General features: G+C 44.7%; 1 protein-coding gene across 3 annotated transcripts in view; it reads left to right on the plus strand.

Annotated features, from left to right (window-relative positions):
• The window catches only part of GRK5 (G protein-coupled receptor kinase 5), a 150,555-nt gene extending 136,813 nt beyond the window's left edge, over positions 1-13,742 (plus strand). For 2 of the 3 annotated variants that reach the window (XM_069020139.1, XM_069020141.1), the window contains 5 exons: positions 741-949; positions 8,621-8,758; positions 11,093-11,230; positions 12,011-12,142; positions 12,946-13,742. In XM_069020139.1, the coding sequence (XP_068876240.1) occupies positions 741-949; positions 8,621-8,758; positions 11,093-11,230; positions 12,011-12,142; positions 12,946-13,044 (716 nt within the window). In that variant the 3' untranslated portion in view covers positions 13,045-13,742. Of the gene's footprint in view, positions 1-740; positions 950-8,620; positions 8,759-11,092; positions 11,231-12,010; positions 12,143-12,705; positions 12,797-12,945 lie in introns of all 3 variants that reach the window. The other variant, XR_011151801.1, reaches the window with a different exon arrangement.
• The last annotated feature ends 233 nt before the right edge of the window (positions 13,743-13,975 follow it).

The following is a 13,975-nucleotide window of genomic DNA, read 5'->3' on the forward strand; positions in this document are numbered from 1 at the left end:
TTTTCATGCATTCTCTGGGTGGGCATATTTCTTGGAGTAAAAATTGCTTATGCTTATTTGACTGAATAGAAACTAGCTGATGTGAGCCACTGTTACACCATATGGAGACTTTAATGAAAGCAAGCAAATCAGTTGTCATGTCTAAATTTTGTTATCTCAGTGTAAGTTTGCGTGCACACTAAGGCTCTGTGCTTGTGAGCACGTGCGGATGTGTGTTTGTACCCATGCATGGAGGTGAGGGTGCCTGCAAGACAGGGACTATCTTCCCAAAAGCATTGTGTGGGGTTGCAACACAAAATTAATGGATTGGGGTTTCTTTAAAGGGGAAAAAGAAAAGCTATAAAGTGACCAAAGAGACAGAATTTGCTTTTGAAGAAATGTCACGGCTGTTTACAGGATGTGTTGCATTTCATTTCTTCTCTAAATCTGGAGGAACTCTTAAGATTAGGTCTCTGCTTAATATTTAGATCCAACTTTTTTTTTTTTAATTGGACTGAGTTAGTAGAGAAGTCAGAAGACAGCATGCACAAGGCATGTAGCATGTAGAGAGAACACCATAGCATGTAGCATGCTGCATTTCCTGTAATGCCATCAACTGAAATCAGGAGGTATTTTTGTATTTTACCCACCATTCTCTGTGCATGTGTATTCAGTCACCAAAATGAAACTTCTAGGCATTTAAGTGTTTTGCCTGTGTAGACACCAAGCATTTCCACAAGGCATCTCACTCTCCTCCACAGCTCCAGAGGTGTTGAACAACCAGAGATACACACTGAGCCCTGACTACTGGGGGCTAGGCTGTCTCATTTATGAAATGATTGCTGGGCAATCACCATTCCGTGGAAGGAAAGAGAAAGTGAAGAGGGAAGAAGTGGACAGAAGAGTGCTGGAGACAGAAGAGGTGTACTCCCATAAGTTCTCCGAGGAGGCCAAGTCCATCTGTAAAATGGTAAGGTGCTGGAAGGCCCAGTGTGGGAGCTGTGTCTGACACAGTCTGAGCAGTAACAGGGTACCACAGAGAGGCTGCAGAAACAAGGACTACCAAGCTCATCTGTGGATGGGATGACTGCATTCTCTATTCCTTCAAACTGTGTTTATTTGGGCTTGCTTCTCCATGAGATTCATCATGGTCATCCTGAGCCCTTTCCAAGGTTTTATGGCCAAGGGAGCAGTATCTATTCTCAGGAGACTTTGAATGTTAGTTTGCAGTCAAGAATGCATTTCTGTCTTTTATAACCTTGTAGAAAAAAATAAAAAGGACTTGATGATGCAAGAATCTGATTGTCTCCTGCAAGGAACTGCAAACCCCACGCTTCCATTGTCTTTGGTGAGAGCTGGGGGTAAGCAGGACAAAGATTATGCAATGAAATTATTGTGACACTCAAATGTTGTCCCAGCCCATCTCACTAACTTTATTAGCAGCTTTTCCCCCGGGGTGCCAGGGTATCCAGCTTTTCTTAATACTGTTGAGCTGTTCTTTAAGATGTTTTCTCACTCTTTCAGCTGGTAGTCATTTTTGTAGCACAATAGCCATGTCTGACAATGGAAATCCTCAATCCCTCTGAGAAATCTCAAAGCTGTGTCTGAATTCATCAATGTCTTGTTGACATCCATCTTTAGAAGGCTGAATTGTAATTTGGAAAAGGATGTGGCCTTTTTCTGGATGCTGTTTGCTAACGGGTGAAGTCTCCTTTGGACACAATGACATATCTGTGTTTGCTGGTAGAGGGAGAACGAAGGGGAGGAAAGGTCAACAAATAGGTAGGGAGAGTTTCACCAATGTCTTGTGCAACAGGCAAGCAAAGAGCAGATCCACAGCACTCTTGTTGGCTGGCTGCATGAAGAGACACTGAAGTCTCCTTGCAAAATATTAATGGTAGCACTGCCAAGTATCATGCCTGGAAGTCATTAACTCACAGTGCACCAAGTCATTCCCAAATCCTCGGGGTGGTAATTAACTGACATCACTGTTGATAGATGCTCCAAACCATTTGCTGCCCTTAATTGGTGATGCAGAGCCCCCAGTGAAGCCAGCATGGGAGGATCTGGGGCAGCCGTGGGCTCTCACAGACCGTCCCATGTGCCCCAACAGGCTGCCTTCTCTCCTCAGGTAGCATCTCAGCTCCCACCAGGTGGGGAGCAGCATCTGCTGGAGTGGCAGAGAATTTGTGTGGGTCCTGCTGTTAATCTGAAATGGAGATGTGAGGCAAAAATTATATCTTGCTGCTTGAGGCACAGAATCAGAATAGTTTGGGGACCTTTAAAGATCACCTAGTCCAAGCCCCCTTTTCTGGCTGACATACCTGTAGAAACCCTTCTTTTTATTCTTTATGTCCCTTGCATAACAGAAAGAATATATACTTTGAAAATAACCATGAGAACTTAAAGCTGAGAAGAATTGAATGTAGTATTGATGGGATAGCACTGTAGTTGACCTACCACACTCCCAGGGGAGCAGACAGTCATCACACTGTAGTGGTCATTTTCATCTTCCAGCCATGGAGACTATGGTTTCAGGGAGTCAGGACCTCAGCAGATCATCTAGTTAATTCTCTTCCTCAGGGAAGCATGGACTATATATAAATTATTCCTCAAAACTAGATCACTGCTGCTTCCCTGTCCAACCACGTGGCATGTTTATTGAGGTGGTTTGTGCAAACTATTAATAGATCCAAAGATAACCTTTTCCTTTCTGAGCATTAATATCTTAAGACAGGAAGAGTCTTAGTCCTGATGCTGAGTGGGATGACATTTGTGGTTTCCCATCCAAAAGTAATTTATTTTATCAAGTGATGTCTTTTAAAAAATCCATTATTCAAACATATTTTCTTCAATTCTTTTTGCTTTTTTATATTGAAAGCCATAACTTTTGTTGCTTTGCATCAGCATCTTAACAAGGAAACAAAAGAGTAATAAAGTACCCATCATATCTGCAAAATGAAGAAAAAAGTTGCAATACATAAATGAAACCTGAGCCTTCACCAAGATCCAACACAAAAGGCTTTCCCATAGTGGACTCTTGAGAGCAGGAGTGAGGAAATGTTCCCCACCATGTTGCCCAACCTTCTTCTCTTCAGAGCTTACTCCATGAGCTAATAGCATCACCACCAGGAAAGACATTGTCTTTATTCATTTACTCATATGCAAACCCTCTAGTGTCACCCCACGTCAACCTTCCCCTCCTGGATGTTTGTGTCCTTTTGCATTTTTGCAGGCACATATCATAGCTCCCATTAATCATCAGCCATCCATATTTCATTTTGTAAGTAATTTCCCATAAATCAGACCTCCTTTTGGACTGAAATGGAGATGAATAACAAATAATTAGGAACAGGGGCAGCTGGCTTTCTGGGAAGCTCCCCAACCCATAGTTCCCATATAACATAGCTGTTCCTGGTGTGTTTTTTCTCTGAAAAATATCCAGTCTTTCTAGGAAATGCTCCATGTTTGTTGTTGCTGTGCCCTGTCCTTCACTGATGTACATGTGTGTTTGCCCTGACAAGTGCAGTCATGCATCCAAAGATGTGACTTGAAGTGCATTCAAGTCAGCAGTGTTGGATGGGCCCACATTGCTGTGCTGCTCTGTCACTCTCTCAGTGTCCTGCTTGTCTGAATTTCCCACAAATTTGTCTTCCCTGATGCCTTTCATGCCTGAAGCTCCCATTTTACTCTACCCAAGGGATCTGTGATGGGAGGGTGTAAAGAAGACAGAGCCAAACTCTTGGTTTGGTGTCCTGTAACAGGACAGGAAGCAACGGAAACAGAGACACAGGAGTGTTCAGTTCCCTCTGAACACTGGGAAACATTTTTTCCATGGTGAAGGTAGCCAAATAGTGGAACAGGTTACCTAGAAAGGCTGTGTAGTCTCCACACTTCAAGATACACAAAGCCCAACTGGACAAGGTCTGGAACAATCTGCTCTAGGAGACTCTGCTTTGAGCAGGGGGATTGGACTAGACAATGTCCAAATGTGGCTTCCAGCTTCAGCTGTTCCATGTTTCTCATCTCCATTCCCTTTTCAAAGTGCATCCCCAACCAACTAAAAGATAATGGTTTCTGTTTTCCTTAAAAGCAATTTCTTCCTGTTCCTCACTCACCATCAGGAATTCTGTCATCATACAGCTACTCCTGCTGCTGCCATCCCTCCTTTCTGCTGTCATCCCATGGAAATCAACATTATGAGTTTATCAGTTTATCAGTGCCCAAGGATAACTGCTCTTTCATCTCTTCTCTCATTTAGGAATTGACCATAATATTGCTTTTCCACTCTCTAAAAATTGCTTTAAATAATATGTTTACTTCAGTGTCAGGGCTGAACTTTATCTAGGTGATTCCCTAAACTGCTTGATCAGCTGGGTCAATGGAAATGGTTTTAGCATTCCCCTTGTCTCCTTTCATGAGCAACAAGTTTTTGCTTCCCTTACTCGTATAATTTTAGGACTAACATCTTAGGACTTGGAATTATTTATTACATGGTATGATCTGGATATGAACTGACAGATCACACGAAGATAAAGTAGCGCTTTGGGGACTTTGGGCTTTTTTTAGCAATCCTCACAACAGTTGTTTCTTTTAGTAAAGGAAGCAAAACAAAGTAATGGAAAAAAGTCTCAGACACTGCACAGTTTGAATCCCCAGGGGGGATCAAATGAGTGACATGAAAGTATCAGAGAGCTCTTTATATCAAGTTCTTGATGTAACTTCACTGCTGCTGATCAAGACTCTCTCTTTGAAAGTCCTGTTCTAGTCATGCTCTGCCCATGAACTCTGTAGATTAAACCCTAACTGTCCGGTGTCATCTGGAGCCATCGTTACCAGAACACAAAGCTCTGCTGTTTGGCATCAACTTCATGCATGATTGGGTGGCCCAGGCCATCTCCAGATTTGAAACTCTCTGAATTATCTGCAGGCTCTACTGTAGAATTACGTTTAAATTATGTTCCATGGGGTCCCTTGCACTGCTGTCCCAGGAGGACTTGTCATCAGCCTGATGGAGTTGCTTTTGTTCTGCTCTCTATTCATATTAAATAAACCCTTTGAAGCTGAATTAAACAAAAGTGTGGAGATGACTCAAAACATACTGTTGTTACCTCCATTTTCTTTTCCATGTCAGATTCCCAAATGGGATGCATATTTCAGGCTCTTGCACGGGTTTACTATTGCAGAAAGCTTCTGGGGCTGCAGGAAAAGGTAAAAGACTCATTATTCCTAGGAGAAAGGAAGGATTTTCTCTTCTGGAAAATATTCTAGTCCATGCTATGTCTTTATACCCACAACAGAAGCCAGGAAGAATGTCTGGTTTCACCTGTTGCCATCTCTAGAGCTGGCTGCATCTACAGCTTTTCAAATTCCATTCATTTATTACATTTTTCTCCATTGTGACTCTTCTGGAACTCTCAAGAGACTGGCAGCTGCTCCCCTGCAGGGGGGTTTTGCAGGAGAATCCTCTCCTTTCTGTGGTCTTTCAGTCCCAGCCTATTCCCAGTGGCCCATTCCCTTTTGTGTCTTTCAGCCAGCAGTGGCCAGCCACCCACAACCAACTGCATTCATGCTCCAGAAACTTCCTTCTTGCATCTGAAGTTACTGAATACTCCCTTGTTTGTCATGGAGGAGCCCAGGAATCCCCAGGCAGCCTTTTTCTATCCTCAGCTACCCTCTTCTCTGACCACTCCAAACATCTGACAGCCTGACAAGGGTAAATTCACAGATCAGCTTGGTCTCCCCAGCTAGTCCAGAATCCACATTGCAGAGATGGGAAGTAACCCCCCTTTTCATCCCTTCAGAGCTGACTTGAGAGCAGATGCTGCAGAGGTCTCCTGTATCTTCTCTAGGCAAGTCCAAATCTGTCTCTTCCTACCACCACTTGCTCCTCAGCTGTTCCTGAGAGGTCCAAGGTATCATTTCCAAAAGCATATCAGAGCCATGGGTACTAAAAATGGCCTTTCTGCCTTCAGATTCTTCTTTCCAACTGTCAGGAAAGTCCTATTGACATGAGAATAAAATATTAAAAGAACTTTTGATTTCTTTGCCCAACCAGACTAGAGCAAGCCCAATTCTGACTGGGAATTCCAAAGTGACCTTCTTCACACAGGCTAGAGCATATAAATGTTGGGACTAATAAGACCCAAAAAACCCTCACAGCAAAAATCCTAGTCTCAGGACCATGAGAACTCAAAGTCTAATGCAATTATTTGAAAGCAAAGTATCCCTCTTTCTTCTAGCCAGGGAAAGCAAAGTCGAGAAAAGTGCTCTGAGAAAGATCTTTTGCAGTGAGCCAGATGGATGTGGTACAGTATCATGTGAATCTGTGTGCTCAGAGAATGGCAAGGCACAGGGATGTTTCCTCAAGTCTTTTTACATTTATGGATCAGCCACTTGTGGTGATCTGTCAGCCCAGATGTCACCACCTAGACAACAGCATCAGAGGCAAAGTGTGGGGAAGAAAGGGATGTTGCTATTTGGAAGCAGAAAGTTGCTATTGTAGCCAGCACCAGTGGCTTTAAACTCGTTCATCTGACTGTTCAGTCTCCTGCTATTGCTGCTGCTGCTGCTGCTGCTGCTGAGGCAGAAAGACCTGAGCAGAAAACTCTTCTGTCCACAAACCCCTTCACCCCCATTTCTGGCTTGGCTGCTGCCACTGCAGCTTGCTCAGGACCGGCTGAAGGGTGGCCTCTGAACACGTGGGACGCACAGATTGCCAAAGCCATTTGCCATCTCAGGCTGGAAATGAGGCCCCCAGCAACACAGAAGCAGAACTGAGGTGGCTGTTGGAAGTCAGATAAGAAAATCACAAATGCCCCCTTGGTAGCCATGCCCAGTGGCAGCAGAGCATTCAGAGAAGCCTGAAGATCTGTGACACTGTAAACCCCTGATAAGGACGAGAAACCTCAGCTCTAGCCAGGCACCAGAGGAAAGATCACAACATGACATTAGCAACAAACAATTATTTCCGAGTTCCCCCTCGGTGAGACGATGTGGCTGAGGCAGCAGCCCAGGCAGAAGCTGCTGGGGCACACAAGCCCTGAGCTGAGCCCACAAGCCCTGAGCTGAGCCCACAAGCAGCATCTCCAGGCAGCCTTGCCCCAGTGGGGAGCGTGCCTGGCTCCCGGTCCTGCTCCTGCAGGGCTGCGCCGGGAGCGCGGGACTCGTCCCCAGCCTTCCCAAAGGTGTTTGCATCCTGCCATCCGCAGCTGGGGTGGTCCCGGGAACTCTCCCGGGGATGCTCCCGCGGGCTCGGTGCCTGCCCGGGGTCAGAGAACCCAGCCCAGCCCCTGCCCCGCCTGGTGCCGAGCCCCCCGGGGGCTTCGCTGATGCTTTCGGTGCCATTCCCGTGCACAGCCCGGTAATGGGCAGGGGCGAGGGGCGAGCGCTGCTTCTCGGCCCGACTGCGGGGCAGCAAAGCCGGGGACAGAGGCGGAGGAGCGACGGGAGCTTTCCCGTCCCCTGTGCCCCGGGAAAAGTCCCCGGGGCCGCTCCCCGGAGCAGCGATCGCCGCCCGGCCCCGCCGCGCTGCCCTTTCCTCTGCTGCCTCCCGGCGGCACCGCCCGAGCGGCTCAGGAGCACTGATGGAATCGCAGGAAGGTTTGTGTTGAAGGGATCTTAAACACCAGCCGGTCTAACCCTCTGCCGTGGGCCTGGTCTACCGGACCACGCTGCTCCAAGCCCTGTCCAAGCCTGGAGATGGGCACCTCCAGGGATGGGGCAGCCACAGTTTCTCTGGGCAACCTGTGCCAGGACCTCATCACCCTCACAGGGAAGAATTTCTTCCTTATATCCAATCTAAACCTGCCCTCCTCCAGTTTAAAGCCATTCCCCCTTGCCCACGTTGTGGCATGCCCTTATCCAAGGCCCCTCTCCAGCTCTCTTGCACTGGAAGGTGCCGCAGAGTCTCCCCTATAAATATCACAGTGCTTCTGTTCATTGAGTTGCTTATCTGACAGACCAAAGATGCTGAGTTCAGTTGGTGTCCATTGGTACCCAGGAAACAGGCAGGACTTGCTGCAGCAGGTAGAGGTTGTACAATGCCCTTCTCTGAAAGCAAGCAAGGCAGAACTGAGGATAGTTACTGGGCACTGGCTCTGTGGATGGAACACCCCTTGAGCTCAGCAGAAATAAGCCCACGAGGTTCAGTGTGTCGTGTGATGCCCTAGAATGTAGTGCAGTGGGTGAAGGAAATACATTTTTTGTATTTTTGTTTTTTCCTAAGCACCTGTTCTTCTGAGGGAAAACTATTCTCACCAGTGTAACAAACAAAACCAAAAGAACTGAGACAAAGCACATGGAACTTATGAATGTGCATCTTTATATATATTAAAGGTATAGTATATCTTTATACTAGGGTATGTCAGACCTCCCCTTGAAAGTGTTCACTGAAAGTAGGCCAAAGAAATGGTCTCTATTTTGACTGTAACTACTTTACAGCAGGTGATTTTCAGAGGATTTCACCAGCATGTAGAACAGTGCAGTCCTAATCCATTTAACTTCAGCTTTTAAGTAACAGCAGTTGCAACTCCCCTCTGTACTTCCCTCTGGGCACATGCAAAAACAAGTGGAGATAAAAATATCTTGGTGGAGCTCTTGCTTTTCCAACACCCTCACCATTCCTCTCGGCACATTTCAGCTCCTCACCAAAGACGTGAAGCAGCGGCTGGGATGTCAAGGGGAAGGTGCAGCAGAAGTGAAGAGACACCCCTTCTTCAAGAGCATGAATTTCAAGCGGTTAGAAGCAGGAATGCTGGATCCTCCCTTTGTGCCTGATGTAAGTACGACAGCAAGAACCCCCAGTGGCCTCTTTCAAGAGGTTTGTTTCTAAAATAGCTCCTCTCTCTCAGGGCTGTCATCGCTCCCTGCATGGGTAGCTACCCTAGGAAGGGGTGATAACTGACAGGGCTGGAGTGGGGAGGCTAGGAGGAAGAGGAGAGAGGGCTCTGTGGGCATGTGGATGCAGGGTGGGTGGAACTCCATCCAGGCTGGTAATCTGGGGCTTGATTGATTCCCACTCCTTTTACCACAGCCTGCCTGTATGACACTGGAGGCACTGGGAGCCTTTGAATTCCCTTATCCACGGTACTACTGTGAAAATCAGTGTTCTCAGGACCAGGTAGTGTTTGGAACAATCAGCAGTGAAGGCCATACGTGTGCATACAGGCTTACAGAGGTGAAACCAGAGTTACAAAGTCCAGAGCTCTATGGATCATCATGAGAGCAGTAGTTTGTTACATAGAGTCTGAGCCAGGCTCAGCTATCAAGTGTCACCTAAAGCAGAGAAGGTGACTTGGACCTGAGAGAGCATTTGGAGCTTTTTTGTGTTCATGGGGCACGGAACCCAACACTGAGTCCTTACTCAGATTTACACACTGGGCTTACACATACTGAAAGTCTTTGTTGCATTGGCAACAACAAAACTTTTTCCACCCTTTTGTGGTATCAGTTTCTAGCCCAGTGTACAGAGCTATCTGATTATTTCCCTCCTGCAGGGCTCTCCTTCTGGCTGGAGCTTCTATCCTTAAAGTCCCCATATGGTTCTAAGTAAACACTGCCATTTTAACATATTAAGGAAAGTAACATCTTGGCAGCTCCCATTCCCGTTGCTGCAAGCTCCACCAAACCAAAGTGGTTTGAACGCTACAAAAGTTTACTTTAGTTGCTCTGGTTTTGCTTTACATTTTACTGTGTGGCCTAGTTATTCCTGCCAATTAGCCCGTGGTGTTACGACCTGCTTTAGTGGGAAAAAATAAGAGACAAGCTACTATTTCTTTCTGGTGTAGAAAATTATAAAATCCTGGGCTGAAATTTGGGATCTGCCAGAGTGTGTAAAAACTGTGGCACGTAAGGCCTAGAAGGCATCTCTTAGAGATGTATTTTCAAAAGCAAAGGCACATAAATTTTTATGGCTATTTATTGGGAACTCAAGAGCTCCCCTAATTTAATTTATTTGGCACTTCATCCATAGATTTCCCAGTCTTCACTGAAGTCAGCTGAATCACCCAAAGCTACATAGACAATGGCAGAGGTTGTTACCCAAACCATGTCCCTCCATCCTCTTCTACGTTACTGCATCTCCATAAAAACGTTGTGGATTGCAGCTGTCAGGAATGGAGGGGGATACAGCCTTCAGCAAGCAGGATTTCTGTCAGGAGTCAGCTCGATTTGTTTGGTCACAGTGCTCAGAACTAGACAAAGTACTGCACAGTTGGACCCTGGGCTGTGCAGTCCTGGTACCACGTAGAGACAGTAGGATTCAACACATGCTGGGGTTCAGCAGGTCAGGCTGGTCCCACAAGCCACCCCTCAATTATCCCTGCACATCAAAAGGTGGCTGTGCCATTGATGGGAAGTCTCTGGGCACACACACTGCCTGTGACAGGGAGCCAGTGATGGCTCTTTCTTCTTCCCTGGGGCTGACTGCCGGAATATGAGCTGAAAGTTGCGTCACTGCAAAGAGTTTTGTCTCTGTCATCTCAGAAAATTAAGTAGTTCAAAAAGGGAAAGCCATTTGACTGTTTCTTTGAAGAAATGCAGCCAAGTTAAAAGAGTTAATAGAGGTAATTCTGGGCAGCTTCCAGCAGCTGAGCTATTAATAAAAACAACGGGAAAAATGCCAAGCCTTCTCTGTTTTCTTTAGAAATTAGGATACATTCCTCTAAACTTTTAAGCAGCCAACTCCATAGATGTCTGGGCAGGAGGGCACTTCTATCTGAGGCCTCTTTTCAGAGCTCTCTCCAGTGTGCCACTTGTTGACATTCTGGTTTTCTGTTGTCCCCTCTCTAAATGAAAAGACTACTGAAGGGTTCCATTTTTCTTTTCTGGCTCTTCTGTCCTTTTCCTCTCACCTCTTAACCAGATGGTACAGGGATGACTAAAACCCACTTTGACTGATGTTTTAAGGACTTCAGAATAGGCAGCTTAATGTGCTTAAAGTGAAGTCAGCCTTTGATGATAAACATGCGGGCAGAGCAAGTTTGGAGAAGGAGGATGCAGACACACACTTGTTAGACATTCTCACTTGACCGAGTCTGTGAATGAAAGCACATGGTCCAACTCAGAAATATTTTCCCTCTTGTCATTTCTCCATTTTTTTCTACTAACATAGCCCAGAGCAGTGTACTGCAAGGATGTGTTAGACATCGAGCAGTTCTCCACAGTGAAAGGAGTTAACCTGGACCAAACAGATGACGATTTCTATTCCAAGTTTTCCACAGGATCAGTGTCTATTCCATGGCAAAATGAGGTAAGGATGTATCATAGCAAAATTACTGCAATAAACCCCATAACACAGATGGTTTAAGAGGAGTTTTATGTTTCCAGTAATATATAGCTACTGGATAACTTGCCAGACTCTAATGCTTTCATGAGTTACAAATGGCCTCTTTCAAGATCTGTAATGTACCACAGATGTCAGGTTCAGGTGACTGTATCTGTTGGCTCTGTGTATTTGTGTAAGTTGGCAAGGATCCTACTGTACTTCCTCCTCCTGGGTTTCTGCAGAGGTGTTTCGACAGCTCTCAGGACCTGCTGTGGTACAGGTGGAAATCCCAACAGAAGGATTCTCCACTGGTGACCCTGCTCTCACCCACAGCTGCAGCAGTTAACTCTGGACCCTGAACTCCTCCAGCATTTCCATATCTGGGTCTTTATTTCTGTTTGATATCAAAACACAGCCAACAGTGGATTTCAGAATCCAACTCTGCATCAAACAGCAGATCCGCTTGGGCAGAGGGGTGCTGATAACTGGGATTTTGTAGGTGTGCCTGTCTTTGCCTGATATTCTCCACAATGGTAAAGAACAGAAAGTTTTGTGGGGCAGCTTCTGACAAGTCTGATGTGCAAACACGCAGAGCAGACTCAGCCTCTGTTTTTCATACACTCTATTTGCCCTCTACAGAGACCAGCAGGAATCCAACTGTTAACTCTCCTCACACACTGCTGACTTTGAACAACCTAGCACTACAGGAATTTATTTAGTGCAGATGAATAATTCCTTTTTTCCTCTCTCACTGTGTTCCACTAGATGATAGAAACAGAGTGCTTCAAGGAGCTGAATGTATTTGGACCAAATGGTACTATTTCACCAGACCTAAACAAAAGCTACCCCCCAGAGCCACCCAAGAAAGGATTGCTACAGAGAATATTTAAGCGACAGGTGAGATCTTTTATGACTAAGACCAAGAAACTCCTGTAGATGCCTGGTTTCACAGCCCTATTCTGGTGGTATTTTTGCTAGAAGAAAGGCAGTGCATCTTAGAGAGGGCTGGCTCTCACAGTTACCTGCATATCCCAGGTTTTTCATCTACCTTGTGTGATTTTTTTTTTTGCTACCAGCAGTTCCAGTGTTGCTCATGAGTTTTTATTTCCAGCAGTTGAAAACTTCTTACCCGACCTATTTTTCAGTGGTATGCTGAAATGCCTTTTGAAACTGTTCTATGGTTTTGAGAAGTTCGTTGTGGAAATCCTAGATTTATGTGTTTAAAAAAAAAAGAAAATTCACATTTTGAGGGAGAAAGTCATGGCAGGAAACCAAGCCATTAGAGAAGAGAGCAGCCCAGATAAAATGTGATGTGCAGCTTTCACGAGGCACCGTGGCACCACTTGCAAATGTCAATAACATTCTTAGACTGGTCTATTTCTGTAGGGTTAAAAGTGTGCCTGAGCATTGGCAGGTATCCTCTGTATTAGTCAGATTTAGCAGATACTGACATTTTGCAGTGAATTGATTTGGCTCCTGGAGCTCGAGTGAGTCTTCTTTGCTTCATTCCTCAAGAACTGCCATGGTTCTGCTGACCTAGAGAGACTTCAGGTAAGAAAATGAAGAATATTTTGCATCTGAAGATCTTAAAAAAAAATCTTGCAGTCCAGTCAGTACCATAAAATGAACAATGTTGGATAAAAAAAAAAAAAAAGGCGTATTTTGGAAATCTAATTGCCATTGTCTTCCTCTTCCTACAGCATCAGAACAATTCAAAGAGTTCTCCAAATTCAAAGGCCAGTTTAAATCACCACATAAATTCAAATCACGTAAGTTCAAACTCCACTGGAAGCAGCTAGTTCCAACTCAGTCCTATGAAACAACATGTTGCATCCTTCCACTATAATCTCTGGAGCTTCTGTGGATGAGAGAACCTCCACCGTTGAGTGAAAAATGAAAATATGGATCTCCCAAAATGGAGATTTTCTATCCATTCCTTCCAGTGGAGCCTCACATTTTAAGAAGAAATTTCCACTCAGGTCTGTTTTTGGAGGTGGCACTCAAGACTGTGTGAATCAAATTTGTCTCTTTAGAACATTGCAATAGAAATTCAATGAACATGACTACTTGCACGTATTTAAATAGCATCATACTAGAACTGAATTTTGTCTTTATTATTTTTAAAGAAAAGTTTTGTAAATTTCTCTATTGTCTCAGTTTACATTTTGTACATTTGTATTTAAATGAAAGTCAGACTTTGGAGGTGTATATTTTCCAAGCAGCAGCTGTAAAGCCATGTGTTTTAAGACATTTTTTTAAAAGAAACAAAATGTGACTCAAGACTTCCAGAGCCTCAAACGAGAAATCATTCTTTTTAGTAATTCTAGAAAATTCTTCATAAATCACTTTATCAGACGGGGGTTTATTGACATGCATTTTTATGGAACAGTTTATTCTTAATTATTTTACATCTGTATATTTGGTTTACAGCAACACTGCATACATTTCTCCTCTGCATTAGTTTGTAATGTCTCGCATTAAATGCTAAAAGACAACATTTTGATGCATTCAAGAATGCTACTTGCTATGCTGAAGGTTTGTGATGACTTGGGACCAGCACAGCTGAGATTTGCACTTACTTATGTTGTTATTCCATCAAAGGCTTTTTAGTTAGAAAGGGAGCCCTGTTTTAAGCTCTTTTCCTTCATTAGTTTTTATGCTGTTTCTAACGACACATAGAACAAAGCTGAGGGAGAGGTGACCAGGAAAGCAAATGTCCATTTATTTTTC

Source organism: Aphelocoma coerulescens, chromosome 6 (assembly GCF_041296385.1).
Source record: "Aphelocoma coerulescens isolate FSJ_1873_10779 chromosome 6, UR_Acoe_1.0, whole genome shotgun sequence".
NCBI classification, from domain to species: Eukaryota; Metazoa; Chordata; class Aves; order Passeriformes; family Corvidae; genus Aphelocoma; species Aphelocoma coerulescens.